The sequence below is a fragment of the Sciurus vulgaris genome (genome assembly GCF_902686455.1).
Source record: "Sciurus vulgaris genome assembly, chromosome: 3".
Classification (NCBI taxonomy): Eukaryota; Metazoa; Chordata; class Mammalia; order Rodentia; family Sciuridae; genus Sciurus; species Sciurus vulgaris.
The window spans coordinates 188,949,359-188,970,747 of NC_136463.1; the positions used below are offsets into that span (position 1 = coordinate 188,949,359).

The 21,389-nt window shown below is 56.2% G+C and overlaps 1 protein-coding gene across 1 annotated transcript in view; it reads left to right on the forward strand.

Annotated features, from left to right (window-relative positions):
• The window catches only part of SNED1 (sushi, nidogen and EGF like domains 1), a 65,325-nt gene that overhangs the window by 13,316 nt on the left and 30,620 nt on the right, over nt 1-21,389 (forward strand). The window contains 12 exon segments of the mRNA XM_079133659.1: nt 4,150-4,437; nt 6,255-6,395; nt 6,936-7,098; nt 8,990-9,115; nt 9,402-9,515; nt 10,454-10,567; nt 10,686-10,776; nt 10,778-10,797; nt 18,217-18,342; nt 18,569-18,673; nt 18,911-19,024; nt 19,556-19,672. Of these exon segments, the coding sequence (XP_078989785.1) occupies nt 4,150-4,437; nt 6,255-6,395; nt 6,936-7,098; nt 8,990-9,115; nt 9,402-9,515; nt 10,454-10,567; nt 10,686-10,776; nt 10,778-10,797; nt 18,217-18,342; nt 18,569-18,673; nt 18,911-19,024; nt 19,556-19,672 (1,519 nt within the window).

The following is a 21,389-nucleotide window of genomic DNA, read 5'->3' on the forward strand; positions in this document are numbered from 1 at the left end:
CAGATGCCTTCTCTCCTTCCTAGTGAGATGATTCCAGTCTCCTTCAGCCTGCAAGTCAGTAATCAAACTTCACAAGTGAACTAAACTTCACTGAATTAAATCAATTGTTTTTTAACGTAAAACATACCCTGTATTCCTAACAAAAGCTCAACCTGATAGTGATGATGACTGATCCTATTTATATGTAGCTGCAGTCAGTGGGATGACCGTTTGTCCAGGGTTCCAGCAACTTCACATAGTGAGCTGGCCCGCCGCCAGCCATTCCCGTGTGTCCCTGTGCGATGTCCGTCAGGACTGTGCGAGCGCACCCGGGAGCACCCCTGGACCTCTGGGGTCTTTCTCAGGAGTCCTTCTCAAGTGTCACGAAGAACCCATGGGTTCTGTCCTGTGGACGCAGTTTTCTTGGCAGGAAAAAATTTGAATACTCATTCAAAATATAATTAATGATCGTATTAAAATTTGGTGCTCTGCTCTGGTCACATCTGGTCAGCTGCATCTCCTAGAGAATATCCCCTGGTACATAAAGTCGGCTCGGGCCAGCCTCGGCCTCCTTGCGCCCTGACAGGCCACCAGCAGACACGTGCCCATGTCTAGAAGGCTGCACTCCTCTGGCACCACGGGTGGCTGGGCTGCCTTGCCTCCTCCCTCTCAAGCCCCGGGCAGACAGGGCCCAGGGAGGCGCCACGCGGGCGGCACAGGGCTCAGCACTGAGCTCGGGAATCTGGCTCTGTTAAAGCAAGCTCTCGTTGTCCCCCAGAAGATGAAGAGAAGAGCGGACGCATCATCCCTCAGGGTTGGTCTCGGTCAGCACGACCCTAGGAGTGACCAGGGCCAACAGCAGACAGGACTCTGCTGTTCTTAAAGAGTGCTCCGGGGGCTGGGCTGTGGCTCAGTAGCAAAGCGCTCACCTAGGATGTGTGAGGCACGGGGTTCACTTCTCAACACCACATAAGAATAGATAAATAAAATAAGGCAACGTGTCCACCTACAACTAAAAATCATTTCTAGAAGAAAGTACTCAGGGCTGTGGCGACAGCCTCGCCCACTAGGCTGCCCAGCCCTCTCCATCTTGGCCAACACATCTTACCAGAGCGGGACTCCTGCAGGGTCGAGGCGTCTCCTTGGGTCAGCTTTTGCGCATGTGCGGCCTTGTTCTGGGGCAGGCGACGTCCACTCTGCAGGAGCCTCTGCCTCCAGCAGGCCTTGGCACTGTCTGATGGCAACGTGACCAGGCAGCCTTCTGCTGATGAGCCTTGGACAGCTCTTCACACGGGATCCTCCCTGCCTCCCTGCCTGTGTGACTGAGGAAGGGCTCCACCCTCCTGTGCGGCTGGGCTGCCGCTCAACCTTCCTTCTCTCTTGCTTGGAGCACTGCGCCCCGTCCTGGCCCTGGCCTCTCAGCAGTCTGCACCTGGCTCTGCCCAGCGTGCCCGTGACGAGGCGGCGCACCAGCTCCTGGTGTCCTTGCCGCTGCATGGGTCTCAGTTCTGCAGACCCGCTCACACCACAGGCCCTGCGCCTTTCCCCACGTGGCCGCTGCCTGCTGGGTCAGCCCGCGGCCCATGGTCCTGTGTGGTTCCCTACATGGCCGCTGCCCACTGGGTCAGCCCGCGGCCCATGGTCCTGTGTGGTTCCCTACGTGGCCGCTGCCCACTGGGTCAGTCGTGGCTCCTCACCTGTCTCTGGTATCTCTCCTCACGAAGCCCTGCAGTGGGTAGTCAGCCCTACCCACCTCCCCATAGGGTCTGCCTGCTCTCCTTCCTCCTGTGCTGCTTGCTGGCCAGTCATGAAGGATGTCTCTGGGCAGCAGCCCTTGCTTTCTTTCCACTCAGGCCCTGGGTTGCCCTGTCCTGTGGCCCCTCCATGGTGCCCGCTGCCTCTCCTTCTCGGGGTATGTCCCTGCCATGGCCGTCTGTGTTCCAGCATTCGCTTGCATGCTGTGGCCAGTGAATCCTGTGCTTGAGTGTACGGATTGACATTGTCCATCTGCCCTCAGCCCTCCCCTCTATACCTCTCTTCCTCCTGGGGTTCAGACTGTGCTCTTGACTGGCCCTCACACTGACTCCCAGGCTGCCCCTCACCTTCAGTCTGAATTCTCCCTCTTTTTATCTCTGTTCTGATTTCTGGGTAGTTTCTTCTGACCCATTTTTCAACTCCAGTTCACTGATTTCTCTAGCACCACATCAAATCCACTCTTAGATCTATCCCTTTAGTTCATGAAATCTGTTATTTTGATTCCTTTTATTATATTCATTGGATTCTTTAAAATATCTTCTTTAATAATAATCCCGATCAGTTCCCTCCCCCTGATATTTTTTGGGGGTACCGGGGTTGAACTCAGGGGCACTCAACCACTGAGCCACATCCCCAGCCCTGATTTGTATTTTATTTAGAGACGGGGTCTCACTGAGTTGCTTAGCACCTCGCTGTCACTGAGGCTGGCTTTGAACTCGCAATCCTCCTGCCTCAGCCTCCCGAGCTGCTGGGATTACAGGCATGGCCACCATGTCCGGCTACCCCATTGTGGTAAAATACATGTAACATAAAACTTGCCATCTTAACCACCGCGAGTGTGCAGACCAGTGCATGGAGTTCAGAGCTGGAGGTGTGACGCCCTGCACGAAGATCATCACCTCCGCCGTCCACAGAGCTCTGCATCTGGCTGAGCGGAACCTCTGCGCTGCTGAGTAGTGACGCCCTGCCCCTCCCCCAGCCCTGGGGAGCCGCTGCCTCCGCTCCACAGCCCGGAAGAGCTGAGGGCGTGTGCACCATCACGTGGCTGTGTGCGGATCCTGGCTCAGGGCACCTGCCCTGTCTTCAGGCTCACCCTGAAGGAACCCGCATGGGATCTCTTCCTTCTTAAGGCTGAATGACGTCCCGTTCCTTCTCGGCCCTCCGTTCCCCAGCGCATGCTGCGGTGGCCTCCTGGGTCGCACTGTGGTGCCATGATGTGGTGTCCATGGGCACACAGAGGCACAGCCTCAAGACCTGGCCTTCGGTGGCCTTGGCTATATATGCAGAAGGAAAATTGCTGGGTCGTACGGGAATTCTATTTTCAGTTTTCTGAGAAACAACCATATTATTTCCACCATTTTACGTTCCCACCAAGGCCAGAGAACTCCAGGTTCTCCATGTTGGGTGGACGCGTGCCGCCCCGGCTGCTGTACCTCCCTGGTGGTTGGCAAGGGCACCGTGCCAGTCGCAAGCCTGCAGAGAAGACTCCTCACAGCATGCCAAGGTCCCAGCGGGGCAGGGCCCGCCCTTTCAGCAGACAGTGCAGAAGCTGGATATCCACACCAGAAAGAACGGAGTTCGATCCCTGCCTGGCACTGCAAACAAAAGCGGCCCAAAATAGATCAAAGATCCCAATGTGAGAGCAAAAAACACAGAAGCTCAGAAAAAACAGGGAAGCAGCTGGGCAGGGACTTGTGGGGCACAGAGCCAGTCACTGGTGACAACAAAACAGGAAGATGGGACCTTCCTGGACCTTTGGTGCCTCAAAAGACACAGTCAGCAATGTCCAAAGGCCGCCCCCAGCGTGAAGGAGACACCTGCCAGTCACGTCCTGACGGTGTTGATGTCCAGAATACAGAGAGTGCTCAGACTCAAAGAAACCCAATCGGCCTGATTGGAAAGTGGGCGCGGGGCTCTTGCATACAGGAATGGAGCCGAGGGACAGCACCTCTGAACTGTACCCCGGCCTCCCACCCCTTCCCAAGTGGCCCAGCGGGCCCTGAACCTGCAACCCTCCTGCCTGGGCCGGAGTACGTCTGCCGCCATGCCTGGCTTGACGGTTTTCTTGGTGAAATCTTCAGACTGCATTTCATTTCTTTGTGTCTGATTGTTTGATAGTTGGAGCTTTGATGACCCAACATCTGACGGTCCCCTCTCTGCTTATTCCTGCTAGTGACCTTTTGCTTCCTGTGTGCTTGATTATGTTTATGTCCTGAATTTTGTACAGTATTTTAAAAAGGATCAAATTGAGGCCAAGATGGTGCCATGTCCCCCCAGAGCCTGGGGCAGGGTGGAGCAAGACCTTCGACCCCCTGCAGGGCTGCTCCCTCGGCCAGCCCACCCTCACGAGCACTGGCAGGACAGGGAGGCGCCTGGTGCCTGACCACAACCCTTCTCCGGCTTCCTTTCTCGCAGGTGAACAACAATGGCATCATCTCCTTCCTGAAGGAGGTCTCTCAGTTCACGCCCGTGGCCTTTCCCATCGCCAAGGACCGCTGTGTGGTGGCGGCCTTCTGGGCAGATGTGGACAACCGGCGCGCGGGCGACGTCTACTACCGGGAGGCCACTGACGCCGCCACGCTGCACAGAGCCTCGGAGGACGTCCGCCGCTACTTCCCCGAGCTCCCAGACTTCTCTGCCACCTGGGTGTTCATCGCCACGTGGCATCGGGTGACCTTCTTTGGAGGCAGCTCTTCTTCTCCTGTGAGTCCAGGCCTTGGTCCTGGGAAGGGAGGGCGTATGAGGCAGGGTCAGGCGCAGTCCCTAGTCCACGCCTGAGAGGAGCACGGGGCTAAGTCCCGAATCGCTTGCCAAGGTCACAGGACCAGGTGGAAGAGCCTGCGTGCTGGGCACTCTGCTGGGGAGACAGGTGTTGGGAGGACTTCCGTCTGAAGTGCTGGGTACTTAGGGGTCCGCAGGGGCCGTTCTGTGTGCTCCTTCTTGTCAGTGCCAGACAACAGGTGTGCTAACGGGAATTCCTGGGCAGTCTGCCCAGCCTGGTGAGCACAGGTGGGCCCACACTCTCTCAGGACAGTGTTTATTGAGCACCCACTGTGACCAGACCTGTGCTGGATGCTGGGCCACCACTGCCCAGCCAGATGCTCATTCCCTAGAAAGAGGTTCTGAGGGCACACGTCCAGAGCTGTATGTTCACCACTCAATGAGCACTTTTTAAGGCACCTGCTGGGCGGCAGGCAGTGTCTAGGGCCCTGGGGAGACAGTCCTGGACAAAGCGGGTGGAGAAGCGCAGCCCATGGAGCACACTCTAGTGAAGGGTCAGAGGCGGCAGGGGGAGCCCAGGCCACCCTCTGGAGCAGGCTCCTCGCCACAGAGGGAGTGGCTGTGGTCCTCGCGGCTCCTCGCGGCTCCTGCACATGCAGGTTGGCCAGCTACCCCAGCCCCGCTCCTGGCCCTGACCGATGGCCACCCTTTGCCCGACCCCACGTCTGTGGCCCTCAGGGCATCAGTACTAAGCTTGCTCTCTGGAAGCATAGAGCACATGGCCCAGGTGCCCCTTGCACAGTGGCATCCTGGCCACCATCTCTGGAAGGGAGCCCTGCTGCCCACAGACCCGAGGCATCCTGCAGGACTGCACCTCCACAGCCACAGGGCCCCTGGGCAGCGCCAGGTCCACCCCCCACTGCAACGCCTCGCCACCAACAGGCAGCCGGAGGGATGTGTCCCAGGACTGGGCTGTCTGCCGCCGGGTGCTGAGCTGACTGCCTCCACAGCGATGGAGGCCTTTGGTCCTTCCTGTGGGTCCCTAAGGGTGCCCCTGTATTGAGGGCGTCCGCGTCCGTGTCCATGGGTGTGAGTGTATCCCTCACGCGGCCATCTGCTGTTCAGTTTGACCTTGAGCACTGCTTTCTATTAAGAAGTATTTTTATTCTCCAACACATGACCCTCCCTCTTGGTCACCAACCATCATGCTTAGTCCTCACCCAGGTGCTGGCCTACAGGTCTTCTAGGGTTTCACGGCCACATTCTGAACCACACTTGGGCTGGGCCATCATGCACCGTGAACCCAGGCCTCTGATTCCGCTCTTCCTCAGGGAGCCTCCTGTCTGTCCCCTGTCCCGGTTCCTCACCCCGACCTACAAGGCTTCTCACGTGGACGCCGCCCGCCAGTGTGCTTGTGCAACAGATTGTGAGCCTTAGTCATAGGAACTGCTCTTCCTGCTTCCTCTGTTCATGCCCCTCTTTCCTTTTACATTTTTGTTCATTTTACACAAGACGCTTTATGTATTTGGTCAAGTGAGTGCTGAGCTGCTGCAGGAGCCTGAGTCCCTCACGGGGGCGTCTGTCTGCTCCATGTCCTGGGCCGGCCGTGCCCAGTGTGCTGCCCTCACAGTCTGCATGGCCAGGCTGGGTACTGTGCACTGGGACACAGGGCGGACGGGCCCTCACGGTCCTGCCTTGGCTGGCTGGCCCATCATGGGGCAGACACTGAATGGACCCAGAGCGGGGCCTCAGAGCAGGCCACGGGGTGCCGCCCCCACCCAACCCTCTCTCCTCCTCAGGTCAACACGTTCCAGACGGTGCTGATCACCAACGGCAAGTCCTCCTTCACTATCTTCAACTATGAGTCCATCTCATGGACCACGGGCACACATGCCAGCAGCGGGGGCAACTCTGCTGGCCTGGGGGGCATTGCAGCCCAGGTAGGTCCAGGTGGGGCTGGTACTCAGTGTTCAAGGGCCCCCGTTCCCCCTGCCAGGACGTCCATGAGCTGAAGGATAAGGCTGGGGTCCACTGTAGGCAGCTCTGCCCCCGGACCATGCACAGAATGAGTCCACGTGACAGGAAGCCAGGCCTCCTCACTTCTCACCACCCAGTCCTCAGGAGTCCTCAGGCCCAAAGGCACCCTGTCCCGTGACCCTCCCTGCTACGGCTCTTGATCAACAGCCACAAAAGTGACAGGAAGCCCCACCCTCAGCACCTGCACCCCTCTCCTGGACTCTCACTAGCTCTGAGGCCCTAGGGGAGGCCCAGAAGCCCAGGGGTGAGGCTGGAGGCATGGGGTGAGGGAACCAGGGCCAGTGCTGCCCTTGGCTGAGGAAGTGTTGGTTGACCTTAGGACTGCTTGGGACTGGCATAGAGTCCCGGGGACGAAGCCATCTCCCACGCCATCTTTGACCTTGGCCACTAGGGAGGGGCCTGGAGAAATGTAAGACCTGCCTCCCTCCTACCCCCACCCCCAGGCAGGCTTCAATGCGGGCGACGGGAGGCGCTACTTCAACATCCCGGGCTCGCGTACCGCGGACATGGCGGAGGTGGAGACCACCACCAACGTGGGCGTGCCCGGGCGCTGGGCGTTCAGAATCGATGATGCCCAGGTGCGCGTGGGGGGCTGCGGCCATACAAGTAAGAAGACGGAAGGAGAGGCTCAGGGCGGGGGGGTGCTGAGGAATGGGGCCCACAGGAGGGGCCGGGAGGGATGTTGACCCCGGCAGGGGCCCGCGAGGTCCACCCTGCTGGAGGAGCAAAGGCCTTGGCAAGTCCTGGGGCTGGTCCCTGAGCTGGTTCCCCAGGGCCGTCAGGCTCCGCTGTGGGGTGGGACCATGGCGTGGGCCTGTGCTTTCCCGCTAGTGTTGTGACAAACCTGCGCCTGGTGTGGACCAGGCGGTCCCTGGGCCCCTCCATCCTGACTGCGCAGGCTTATGGGGCACGTCCCACCCGCACAAGCAGGTGGCCCTGGGACAGCACAGAACCCAGGACCGCAGCGTCGCTGTGTGCAGCCTCGGGAGGCACAGGGCAGCGCGGAGGCGTCAGGTGACCACCCCAGGCGCGTGGCAGGCCACTCCTCATAACGCTTGCCAAGCCTGTGCTGAGAGGCCCCTGCTGGGCCCTCACCTCCCGCCCTGGCACGAGGCCACCCCAGCTGGATGCTGCTCCCCAGCACCGTCCCAGAGGGTGAACACAGTGCTAGGGACCCACCAGGCCAGCTTGGGTGGCAGGGCACACACCACCAGAGGAGGTATGAGGCGCACGCTGTGCAAGAGGGAAGGCAGACACTCCTGAGTGCCCCCTTCTGGGGAGGGGCCCGGGAGCCCATGAACAGGCCCCAGTTTGAGTCTGAGCTTTGGGAGTAGGGGACTCCATTGGCAGGGAGTCCAGGAGCCCCAGGCTGGGATTGTGAGAGCAGAGAACCCTTCGGCATCCCAGCCTCCACCACCTGGGATCCGGGCAGTGGTGGTTGAGGGTGCGGACACCACTCCCAACCACTGCTTTGCACAGGGTCAGTGAAGCCAGGTGGGCTGCCACTGACCAAGGTCTGGGGTCTGGTTGAGGAGCAAGGGGCATGTAGGGTCACGTATGGACGGGCCACGCTGCTCTGCAGGCTGCAAGCCTGCGGTGGGGCCCTCAGAAGAGGTCCTGCCAGTCCTGGGCTCATCCCAATGTGGCAGGCTTCTGCCCATTGTCCAGGATCTCTGGAGGGACAGATGCAGGGGCCACTGAAACTGCCTGCAGAGGGGCCCCCAGGCCCCCGGTCCCCCTGGGGGCAGGGACACCACAGTGCTGGCAGCCCAGCTCCCAGAAGCATGCAGACATATTGTCCAGCTCCAGGGGCAGCTCTGGGGGCTCGATGAACATGGGCTTCTTCAGCAGGGCCCGTGTGTGCCCAGAGGCAGCGCCACTCAGCAGGGTAGCGAGACACAGGCAGGCTGGGCGGCAGAGCAGAACACCAGGCTTGCAGGGCCAGGCTACCAGGTTCTTCCAGGAGTCCCCTCGGCCTCTGAGCAACAGGAGCCAAGTCCCTGGGATGCTGGCGTCCGTCACCTGCCCGTGTGCTTCCCAGCCGCAGGTTCCCACAGCCTGGCTTTTCCTAGGCTGATGCCCCGGGGGCCGAGCCCGCGGGCTTGTCTGCCACAGCAGTCAGGCATGGAGGCCCAGCCGCCCTGTGGCAGCCATGCTCTGGGAAACATGCACTGGCTGTGAGGGCTGAGCGCCAGCCTCCCCCTTAACACACACCGAAACCAAGAGGGGCGGCTGGGCCACTGGGAAAGACCAGAGGGACACACAGGGGCCCTGGGTATGATTCTGGGGTGTCTCCCTCCACGGAAAGCCAGAGTCAGAGCTTAGGACACTGACTGCCAGCAGGAGGCCCAGCAGGCAGCACCTGCCAGTCACAGACCTGGAAGCTGGGCAGTGAAAGTGTGGTGTGGTCCCGGGGTGACCTTGGGGACCAGGGAGGGAAGTGGCCCCCGTCCTGGGGGCTGTGCCGTGAGACTAGGGCTCCCTCCTCTGCCCACAGCCTCTGTGTGCCTGGCCCTGCGGCCCTGCCTCAACGGCGGCAAGTGCATCGACGACTGCGTCACCGGCAACCCCTCCTACTCCTGCTCCTGCCTGGCCGGCTTCACGGGACGCAGGTGCCACCTGGGTGAGTGGCAGCCCACGGGTGCCGGCTGGGGGGCCTCCTGCTGGGGTCAGTGTCCTTCACTGGGCTGGAGTGCTCTGGGGCAGGCAGTGGCCTTCAGGCCCCTGAGGTCACCGAGGTCAGGGTCTGTCCCTGTGGGTGGGTGGCTCCGGGGCAGTGATCGTGGGGGCGGGTGCTGCCTCCGCCCTGGATGCTCTCTCTGAGCCAAGCTCGGGCTTGGCCATTTGTCCCCCACCCCACCCAAGTCTGCAGTGGCTCCTCCCCTGAGGCCGGCCTGCCCGTGTTTCAGATGTGAATGAGTGTGCATCACACCCATGCCAGAATGGCGGGACCTGTACCCATGGTGTCAACAGCTTCAGTTGTGAGTGCCCAGCCGGCTTCAGGGGACCCACCTGTGAGTCAGGTAAGAGGAGCCTGCCAGTCGCCCCATGGCCCTGCTGGCTGCTGGACAAGTAGCTGGAGAGGCTGACGTCTGGGCCCTCTGGGCTCAGCCCCAGAGTAGGCCTCCCAGAGAGACTGTCAGCTGTGGGGCAGGCAGACGCTAGAGGACAGGCCCTGTCTTATGGGTGTGGACAAGAGCGTGACCCCACAGACACGGGCGTCCAGGCCCTGACACTGGACTAGGAATGAAGCCTGATACAGACTGGTGTCAGAGCCAGTGTCCAGGCCCCGGTCAAAGCCAGTCCATCAGCAGAGCCTAGACAAGAGCCAGCAAGATGGCTTTGAGGGAAGGCGGGCTCCTGGGGCCCGTGGGCCAGCCGTGGGGTGGGGAGGGCACACTGAGTGCCAGGGAGCAGACCCCCCAGCCCTCCCTCCACCTGCCTGTGCTTCCTGAACCAGTGGCTCCAAGGACAGCCCTTCTCCCCAGCCCCTGGGCCTCGGAGCCTGGGCATGGGCTGGGTGCGTCCCCTCCCCACTCCTGCTTCCAGGCCACAGCGGGCTGGCCGTCTGCCTCAGAGCCTGGCCAGGTTCAGCCTCACTTAACTGTACTTGGACCAGTGCCTCTGCCCGCCCCAGGTTCCCCTCACCCTTCCCCACCTGACAAAGAGAGATGGAACCCCCTTCTGGCCCAGGGAGCCCCTCGAGTCAAAGCATGGTGACACATGCCCCCACAGGGCTCAGCCTGCTGTGGGGACAGTGTGACAGTCATTCATAGAAAGCGAAGCCAAGTGTCGGCCGAGTGTCCCGGCAGCAGACGTCAGCATCTCGGGCTGCGGACACGATGCTGCCTGTGCAGCCAGCTCAGATGTCTCAGGGGAGGTGCTCAGCAGGTGTGCCTGGGGCTTCTGCCCAGCAGGCAGCTGCAGCCAGGCCCCGACCCCGCCCTCTCCTCCCTCGCAGCCCAGTCCCCATGCGATGCCACAGAGTGTCAGAATGGCGGCCAGTGCCAGGCAGAGGGTGGCTCTGCAGTGTGTGTGTGCCAGGCCGGGTACACGGGGGCCGCCTGCGAGACAGGTGAGCGGTCCCGCCACATGGAAGCGCGGAAGCCGGAGGTGGTGGGAGCGTCTCCCCGCCCACCAGGCACCGGGCCAGGCCAGGCCTTGGCCCGTCAGCGCCCCCTCTGCCCCTCCAGACGTGGACAAGTGTGACTCTGGCCCCTGCCTGAACGGAGGGTCGTGCGTCGACCTGGTGGGCAGCTTCGCCTGCGTGTGTATGCAGCCCTTCGGGGCCTCGCTGCGAGACAGGTGGCTGGCCTCGCGCCTGGGCCCGCCCCACGGCAGCGGCGACCCTCCCGCCTCGCTCTCCAGCTCCACCCACATCTGCCCGCCCCTCCTGAGCCGTGGCTGCAGAGCAGGCAGCCCGGGTGCCACAGCTGTGTGAGGCTGCGTGGGGTCGCCCTCCCTCGGGGGGAGGTCTGGGCCCTGGCTTCCTCTGCAAAACGCAAGAACAGAGCCTCCAGTCTCATGCCCTGGCTTTTTAACATCTTCCCAACCCAGAATCTTCCCTCTGCGAAGGAAAGAGCCGTGGGGGTCAGAGAGAGGGCTGACCCTTACTGCCTGCAGTGAGACCCTGTGCTGCTTCCTACTGTTTTAAATATGGCTCAGGACGCAGCCGACCAGGGAAGGCCAACTAGAGGTGATGGAAAACAGGAAAGGCTTTAGTGCCTGCATTCTGCTTCAGCTCCTGGGGCCTGGGCGCTGGGCAGAGAGCCATGGAGGCTGCAGGGGCTGCTGGGCCCTGGGGTGCTGAGACAAACTTCAAATTCATTTTTGGCTTTAAAAAATAAGGAAGAAGTTACATTTAACCATGAGAAAGACACAGGCGGACACTGCCTCCCATCCTTCTCCATGTCAGTGACCACACAGGCAGGAGTGTGCCCAGGGAGGGCGACTGCGCTGCAGACGGCAGGTGGTCCCTCCCTGCTGGCTGCCCTCACAGCCATGTCACAGGCCACTTTCTGGGTGTTCCCTAAGAACAAGGCATTTCACTAAACACTCGTCAAGGAAACAGGTAAGTGGTTCCCAAAGACTTTTGCAAAGAAGTCATGTTTGATACAGAATAATAATGCGAATGGAAGTAAATAATAAAAACATCAGGACAAACAGGGTGCACCAATAGCCCCAGCTTCTTGGAGGCTGAGGTGGGAGGATCACTTGAGCCTAGTAGTAGTTTGAGGCCAGGGCAACAAAGGAGACCCCATCTCCAAACAAACAAACCAAAACAACGGAACTGACACTCCCGCACTGACGTAAGCCCACAGACACTCACAAAGGGCAAGTCCTCAAGTCTGACCATAGCTCATGGGAAATCAGCCAAAAATTGGAGACTGTAGCGTGACTGCTCTTCTGCTAACTGCTCTGGAAATTCCCCTTTCACTGTCAACAATCAGAAAGCCAAGCCGAGTTTGCAAGGGCCCTGATCTCAGCCACTGGACCACATAGTGCAGGGCAGCCATCCTGAGAGGAAGGGAGCAGAGGGGAGCCCTCCACTTGCCCCAGATGCTGCCCAGAGCACTCCAGGCTGCTCTGCAGGGAGGGGTCCAGTCAACAGCCTTCTGAGTGAAGGACAGACATTCGGGTTTAAAGGCTCAAACAGAGGTTGGGGGCTAAGACCAGAACAGGCAGAGCTACAGGGCAGGGGGAGGGGCACGAGAGCAGGAAGGGTCCCTTGAATTTTTGTTCCAGTATGACCTGGGTCGGAGGAATCCAAAAGCTAAGAAAGAGCACCAGAAAGCGACTCCCAGCTCAAACAGGGCTAGGAAAAATCCCCTGTGTCTGCCAGAGTAGATAGAGCTCTCCACACTAGGGCCAGTGCTGAGAAGAGTCCTCAGCTAGGTAAAATGAGTGTCCAGGAGGACTAACCTGATCTGCCCTCACAGTCTTAGAAGGAGTCCAGAGGAACGAAGCAGATCCCAAGTCTTAACCACATGCAAAAAAAAAAATCCTACACTCTTTAAAAGAGCATAACAGGAATATGACAGGATCCAAAACCCAAGTTGCCCAGTCAAAGATGCCAGGCAAGCACAGAAGTAAAACATAACCTACATCCAGGAGAAAAACAGGTCAGCAGAAACAGAAGCCACAGAGAGAGTAGCATTCGATGTGGACATCTAGCCACTCATGAGCGTGTCGTGTCTTCTCAAGACTGTTGAGGGAGGAAAAGGACAAAAAGAGAAGTAGGGAGTATCTGTAGCCTGGACTGCAGTGACGAGGACGTGTCTGAGTCTCCAGAGAACACAGGAGTATAGTGGCAGCAGTTAGACACTGCAGAAGGGAGGTCCGAGGAGCAGGAGAGACAAGCAGCCCTGCAAACCTCACAGTGAGCAGTACTGGCAGCACAGGCCATCTGGGCCACAGGACGCCAAGAGGCCCAGAGTCCAGGGGGAGGAAGGAGGGAAGAGGAAGTCAGAGAAGGACAGAAGACATGGCAGCCATGCATCTTCCAAGGGTTCAAGAAGGGCGTGAAGAAAGCCACACCAAGGCACACCAAGCACACTGCCAGACCCCGCGGCAAGGAACCTGGCTCAGGCAGCAGAGAACGCAGAGGACACGTGGCATCCCAAGAGCTGCCCGCACTCGCCAGCCACATGGGCGGCATTGCTGCAGTGCTGAAGGAAAGCTGACCAACCCAACAGAATGCTTTCAGAAACTAAGGAGAAGCAAAGACATTCACAGGAGCAGACGCCAAGCGCATTCAGCAGCAGCCGGTCACGAAAACGTCCAACGTTTCAGACAGAAGGAAGATGACCCAGGAAATAATATGAGTTTACACAGTACAGGTTAGAAACTACCAGTATGGAGGTAAAAAGCTTCTTTACTTTAAAGATGATTTTAAAGTAAGCAATTTTTATTCTAAAAACAAAGTAGTAGCCAGATGCGGTGGTGCACACCTATAATCCCCATGACTACAGGCTAAGGCAGGAGGGTTGCAAGTTCAAGTTCAGCCTGAGCGACTTAACAAGACCCTGTCACAAAATAAAATAAGAAGGGGTGGGGTGTAGCTCAGTGGAGGAGCACCCCTGGGTTTAATACCCAGTACAAAAACAGAAAAAAGGTCTGAAAAGTGAAGTGATGATGTATCATGCTGTTTATAGCATAGGTAGAAGTGAACTATCATACCAGCGGTGCAGACTTTTTTGGTAAGGGCCAGATGGATACTTTTGGCCTTGAAAACCATATTGTGTCTGTCGCAGCTACTCAGCTCTGCCATTGTGATGTGAAATCAGCCATAGACAAGACAAATGTATGGCGCAGCTGGGTGCCAAAAAAATCTTTAAGTTTTAAAATGAGTGGCAGGTGAGGTGAGATTTGGTCTGTGGGCCATAGTTCATCAACCTCTGGCATGAAAGACAGGAAGAAATAGAAGTGAAATATTGTAAAGTCCTCGTATCACATCAAGTGGTATAGTACTGCTTAAAAGTAAAGGCAAAACTAAGTTCTAAGTAAAAGATACACATTGTAATCCCTAAAGCAACAAGTCAAAAATAATAATAAGATACAACTAATAGACCGATTATGGGGGTAAAATGGAGTCCTAAAGATGCTTGATCAATCCAGAGGTAGGGAAAAGGAACAAAGAAGAAGCAGGACAAATGGAGACTGATAGCAAGATGATAGGTTTAATCTGGTCACATCAGCAGTTGCATTAAGATGTAAAATGGTTAAATGTACCAGTTCAGAGGCAGAGATTGTCAGTAAATTGAAAAGCAAGACCCATCAACATACCTGTCAAAGAAACCCACACTAAGTGTAGCAGTACAGATCGTTTCAGAGTGATAGACGGGTTTCCAGTTCTGAGTAAGATAGAGTAAGCCGCTCTATCCTGTCTTTCCCACTGAATGCAGCCATAACCCTGGACAGAATTCGTGGAGTAGCTATCTGAGGACTCTGGGAAGTAAATAGTAGCAGGTGGCCTGGGGAAGGAGACCAAGCCTCGAAGTACCACCGAGCCAGTGGTGAGTCTACCTTTTCTTTTCCCCCTCTGGTATCCCCTCAGTCTGGACTCAAAGCCAGCATAAAGGAGAGCCCAGGAGAAGCCCTGTAGCCAGGCTCCAGAGGCAGGGCCAGAGGTGGCAAGCTGGGGACCTCACAGTGTGGACAGGAACCTTCCTCACCACCTGGAGGTGCTACGGTTGCAAAGGGTGTGGCCATCCACTGTTACTGTCCTTTCCTGTCCCCCACACTTGGCACCACCATGAGTACGGTCACAGGAGCAAGCAGTAGGAAGGACAATTGAAAGCCTGACTTTCTGGTCAAAGAACCAAAAAGGGTAGCCCCAGAGAGCAGAGGCTGGGCCTGGGGCAGCAGCTTCAGGAAGCTACTTATGAACTCTCGGGCTCCTCAGTCAGGCATGATTAATCTGATCCAAAGTTTAAGACAATACCATTTATAATAGTTCCCCAAAGATAAAAGATTTAGACATAAATCTAACAAAATGTACAGAACTTGTATAATGAAACCTACAAAATAATGATGAAAGAAGCCAAAGGAAGTCTAAGTAAATGGCTGGACACGCCTTGTTCATGGATGAGAAGATTCAACGTAGTAAATATGTCAGTTTTCCCAAAATTGATTAATTATTATGATTCCAACCAAAATCTCAGCAGGATTTTTTTTTGTAGATATAGACAATATTGTTCTAAAATTTATATGGAAAGGAAAAAGGAATTGAATAGCCAAAACAATTTTGAAAAATAAGAATAAATATTGAGGAATTGCAAGGTGTTAAGACTAACAATAAACCTACATTGATGACCACGTGTTTTGGCAAATGGATCCCCCATGGATCAATGAGACAGAAGAAAGAATTCAAAATTAGATCCACACAAATATGGTCCATTATTAACTTTTGAAAAAGATGTAAAAGCAGTCAATGGATAAAGGATGATCCTTTCAACAAATGGAATTGAAACAATTACATACACTGATGCAAAAAAAAAAAAAAAGAATCTCAACTTAAACCTCACACCTTATACAAAGATCAACTCAAAATGGAGCATAAACCTAAATGGAAATGTAGAACGATAACATTTTTAGAAGCAAATGTGAAAAAAAAAAAAATCTCTGTGACCTGGCCTTCAGCAAAGTGTTCTTAAATAAGATAGCAAAAGTATTATCTGTGTCAGAAAAAAATAGCTATATTAGACTTCTTTGCCAAAATCAGAAACTTTTGCTCTGTGAGATACTTAGTTAAAAGAATGAGAAGACAAAATACAGATGGAGAGAAAATATCTGAAAACTCACCTCTGATAAAGGACTTGATGATGACTCAGCTGGGGAAACGGTTCTAAAACAGAAGACCTGAGCAGACACAGCCCCAGAAGGCACGGGCGATGTGCAGATGAAGCAATGTCCTTGACACCGTGATCAGCCGTGAGGGACACCCAGGCCCAGGCTGCAGTGTCCAGGGCACACGAGGGTGACCTGGCGTGGACACGAGCAGCAGACTCACACACGTTCTGGGTTATTGCAGAGTGATTCTGCCACTGGGATTGTGGCCCAGTGTAGGGCACTTGCCTGGCATGCGTGAGGCGCTGGGTTTGATACTCAGCACCACGTAAGTGAATAAAAGTATTGTGCCGATCTACAACTAAAAATGTTTAAAACAAAACAAAACATACACTTATAATATGGCCCAGCAATTCTATTCCTAGGTATTCACCCTAAAGAAATGAAAACTAGAGCTCAGTAGTACAGCACCTGCCTCACAAGTATGAGGCACTGGGTTCGAATCTCAGTACCGCATATAAATAAGTTAAAAAAGGTCTACCAACAACTACAAATCTTTTTTAAAAAAAGAATGAAAACTATGTTTATGCAAAAATCCACACAAATGTCTTTATCATATTTATTTAGGTTCCCCAGAAATCTAAAACTCAAATATCCTTTATTGGGTGAGTAGACAAACTGTGGTGAACAATGGAATATAATACCCAGTCTCAAAAGGGAACTAATCGTTACGCCCACAGCTGAGATGGGCCTCAGCAGCATGCTGAGGGAGGGAAGGAAGCCAGTCACAAAAGACTGCTGCATGTAGCTGGTTGCCGTGGCACATGCCTGTCATGCCAGCAGCTCGGGAGACTGAGGCAGGAGGATGACGGAGTTCCAAGCCAGCCTCAGCAAAAGTGAAGAGCTAAGCAACTCAGTGAGAGCCTGTCTCTAAATTTAAAACAATACAAAATAGGGCTGGGGAGGAGTGTCCTCGAGTTCAATTCCCAGTCCCCCCGACAAAAAAAAAGGTTGCTGCATGTGTGTGAGTCAGTCTCTGCCGCTGTGACAAACACTAGAGAAAAGCAGCAAAAGGGAGGCATGTTTGTCAGCGTTCATCGTTTCAGAGGCCACAATCCATGGCCGGCTGGCCCTGCTGCCTCTGGGACTTGGTGAGGCAGAACTTCAAGGCAGAAGCACATGGCGGAAGGAACTGCTCACCTAATGGCAATCAGGAAGAGGAAGGGTCCAGGGTCCACGCACCACTAACGACCTGCTTACTCCCCCAAGGCTGCACCTCCCGGGAGCATCACCAGCTGGACACCATGCCTCCGCTCAGGAGCTCGAAGGGTCGCGTGAGAGCTAAGCCACACAGAGGGCTGCGTTCACATGGCACTTGTGAAAAGGCAGCACTGCAGTGACAAGAGGCCACAGTGGCCAGGGCTCAGGGGACAGGGATCCGAGACTCCGAAGAGACACGACACAGAAGTCTCTGGAATGATAGGATGTTCTGTACCTGGTTGCAGTGAGGTTCCACAGATCTCAGTGTTAAAACTCATAGCAGTCACACCTAAAATGCCAATTTCACCATATATTAATTTACAAAGACAAACTTTAAATGCACCTAAAAACTTGAACATCTTAAAAAAAAAAACAGAGCTAAGGGTTGATCAAATGCTAATCAAGAGAAGGCTGCAGAACTATATTAGTATCAGATAACTTGAATTTTAGTATAAGGAGTAAATACTACCAGGTAAAAAGAGGGACCTTTCGTAATGGTAGAGGGTCAATTTATCAAGACATGGTCTGGGTACACGTGCACCTGCTAGCACCTACTAATGTGTATCAGAATACATGACACTAATGCTGATGGCCGTCAAGGAACAAGTCATGATTACAGGTCATTTCAGTAACTCATGGGACACATAGAAAGCCAACATGCTATGGAAGTCTTGAACTTGGCTTAACAGATGTTCAAAGAGCACACACATTCTTTGTGAGAATTCATGGAGCATCACCATGAGAGGCCACACTGTCGGCCATAAAACAAGGCTCAGTAAAAAGGACTATGTTTTCTGGCCACAGCAAAGCTAAACTAAGAATCAAAAGAAAGATACCTGGCAAATCCCAACTATCTTGCCAATGGGAATATTTGACCAGGAATGCCTGGAGGCCCTGGCCTTGGGCTGGCTCTCCAGAGCTGCATATACAGGCATTAAAATTTATAGCAGGAAATGCTTTTCCAGGAAACAAGGAACCAGCAGGTGCTGAACTGCAGGGGGCAGAGCAGCTATAAATCAGTTTCCTGAAAATAAGCTTCTGGCTTAAGTTCCACTTGACACTGAGAACAGAGGTGAAAACCCAGCAAGCACTGTGGGACCTGGCCAGCTGCTCTGGCGGGTACCTGCGTTCCCCCCACTCCTGAGTAGCCGGTAGTGACCACTGCCTTTCTTGCAGGAAGTCATTCAGTGCCTGATGCCTGCCTCTCTGCCCCTTGCCAGAACGGGGGCACCTGTGTGGATGCGGAGCAGGGCTACGTGTGCGAGTGCCCCGAAGGCTTCATGGGCCTGGACTGCAGGGAGAGTGCGTTGGGCTGTATCCCAGGGCTGGGGCAGGAGGTGCTGGTTCTGCCTGTGGGTATTGGAAGTAGGGAGGGTCCTTCCATAGGCTGTGCATGCAGGAAGCTCCTCGGAGAAGGCGTGTGAGGATGTGTGTGCACGCAGTAGTTCTGGTGGGAGGGTGGCCAGGCAGGCAGGTGGGAAAGCCGTCTTCTGTGCCCCACGGTGGGCCTTCTCCCTCTCGGTGGTAGGAATCCCCAGTGACTGCCAGTGCCGGAACGGAGGCAGGTGCCTGGGCACCAACACCACTGTCTGCCAGTGCCCCCCGGGCTTCTTTGGGCTCCTGTGCGAATTTGGTAGGTGTCCAGGGCTGGGGGTGGGGGCAGCCATCAGCCCTGGCCCTGAGCACCCCCATCACCAGGGTCCCATGACCCTCACCTCCACCCTGAGGTGGGGAGGAGAGTGGCAGCAGAAGTGCTCCCCCTTGGTCTCCCTAGCAAGGTCGCTGGGTCTCAGGCAGCCCCACCCTTGTCAAGGACCTGAGGTCCCCAGGAAGACAGGCCCATATGGGAGCCGCCTCTTAATCTCTGCAGAAGTCACAGCCACGCCCTGCAACATGAACACCCAGTGCCCAGACGGGGGCTACTGCATGGAGTACGGTGGGAGCTACCTGTGTGTCTGCCACACGGACCACAACGTCAGCCACTGTGAGTGGCTCCAGAAGGGACTGTGGAGAGGAGGGGCAGTGCATCCTGCGGGAGAGGGCAGAGGGTAGGGTGGGCAGAGCCAGAGTTGCTGCAGTTTCCAGGCAGGTGGAGGGGCCTCTGGCAACAGCTTCACCTGAAATGTGGGCAGGGAGGTCCTGGACTGGGAGGGAGAAGCACATGGCCAGGACATAGGCCATTCTGTTGAAGTGCTTAGTGCATACATGATTATTTACTACTGCCTATTAATGTAAAGATGCCTGACCACGTGGCACATAATCCTACAGATATGGATTTTGCCAGCAGCGATGATAAGACCCTTATGTGTCACAGCTCAATGGTACCCATGGAAGAGCAAGGGTGAATCATGCTAAAATCAAGAATAAGAAATTCCAGGGAGGGCCTTTGAGGCCGCGGTGAGGAATAAAGACCCCAGAGTGTATTTTTAGTGGCCTTGATTCCAGTCAGGATGTATGGGCGACCCTGGCAGCGCATGCTGCGGGACTGCCCTCTGCACGCCACCCCCAAACACAGCCCTGCCGTCGCCCTGTGACTCCGACCCTTGCTTCAACGGAGGTTCCTGTGACGCCCACGACGACTCCTACACGTGCGAGTGCCCGCGCGGGTTCCACGGCAGGCATTGCGAGAAAGGTGCTCCTGGGGCCTGCGGGGATGCCGCTGGGGGCGGGGCCTGCGGGGATGCCGCTGGGGGCGGGGCCTGCGGGGATGCCGCTGGGGGCGGGGCCCGGGGGATGCCACTGGGGGCGGGGCCCGGGGGATGCCGTTGGGGGCAGGGCCTGCGGGGATGCCGCTGGGGGCGGGGCCCGGGGAATGCCGCTGGGGGCGGGGCCCGGAGGGTGCCGCTGGGGGCGGGGCCTGAGGGGATGCCGCTGGGGGCGGGGCCCGGGGGATGCCGCTGGGGGCGGGGCCCGGGGGATGCCGCTGGGGGCGGGGCCCGGGGAATGCCGCTGGGGGCGGGGCCCGGGGAATGCCGCTGGGGGCGGGGCCCGGGGAATGCCGCTGGGGGCGGGGCCCGGAGGGTGCCGCTGGGGGCGGGGCCCGGGGGATGCCGCTGGGGGCGGGGCCCGGGGGATGCCGCTGGGGGCGGGGCCCGGGGAATGCCGCTGGGGGCGGGGCCCGCGGGGATGCTGTGGGGTCAGCACCCTGGAGAGCGCCCTTCCAAAGCAGGTGGTTCTGTTTCCGCGCACCTTTGCCCCTGATTTTTCTTGGATTTTTAACTCTGGGGCCTCACTTGAGCGATATTGCTCTGTTCTACTTATCTGGAATAATGTCTCATTAATCTGGCTGTTATTTTTGTTATTTGTTCTGGTCTGCATCCCTCAGAACGGGCTTCATTTTCTTTCTGCTCAGCATTTTTCCAGATAGATATTAGCGTCATTGTGTTAAGCCTTTTAACACAATGATCTTTTAAAAAGAATGTCATTAGAATTTTGTTAATACTTATTCAACGTGGAGAATGTAGACATTTTACATCATTTATCTCCCAGCATCTCAGGCACCCCCTTGCTTTTTACCTGTCCCTGACAGTGACCCCTGAGACACCTCTGGCTTCTCCCACACCTGCAGCAGGACAGAGGGTTTCAAAAGAGAGGGCCCCCTGCTCAGTTCTTTCCCAGACCTGCTGAGCTCTCCTCCTCCATATACTCCTGGGACCACCCTGCCCCCATGATGGCTCTGCCCAGAACTCATCCTCACCCTCCTCCAGCAGCAGTGAGGGTCTGAGGCCACAGCTCCCAGGGCACGTCCCACCCAGAGCCCCCACCCCTCTCTAGACTAGGTCCCAATGCCCAGTATCCCTGTACCATTGTCGCTGTGCTCACCTGAGGATCTCCAAAGGCCACCTCCAGGGGCCCTACTCCTGAGAGCAGAGGGAGCCACCAGTGTGGCACCTTTGAACCCAAAGGAGGAACCAGGGGGATTCAGAAGTCTGCTCGCAGAAGAAGGACATGCAGCGTGTGAGGCCTCTCAGGGTGCAGGTTGGGGGAGAGAAGGGGTGAGCTCTGAGGGATGGGCAGGCCCCCTCTTGCTGCACCTTCCTGGAAGGACAATAAGGAATCCAAGGACTCAACTCACTAGGCCCTGTGAAGCTGTGGCTAGTCAAGGTGGGAGGACAGACAGATGGGTCTGATTTGGCAACTGCCATTCAAATCACACCTTTAAATGTGGGAGTACCTCAAGCACAGGCCCCAGAACCTACACTTCAGGAGCCAAGAAAGCACTAGAATCAGAATCCTGCTAGGGATGGTGATGTCATGTCAATCACAATTCAGCCCACCCCCCATTTCAGATGCAAGCAGGAAGCATCATGTGCTGTGGGTGTGGGGCCTGCTCTCCACCAGAACCAGTG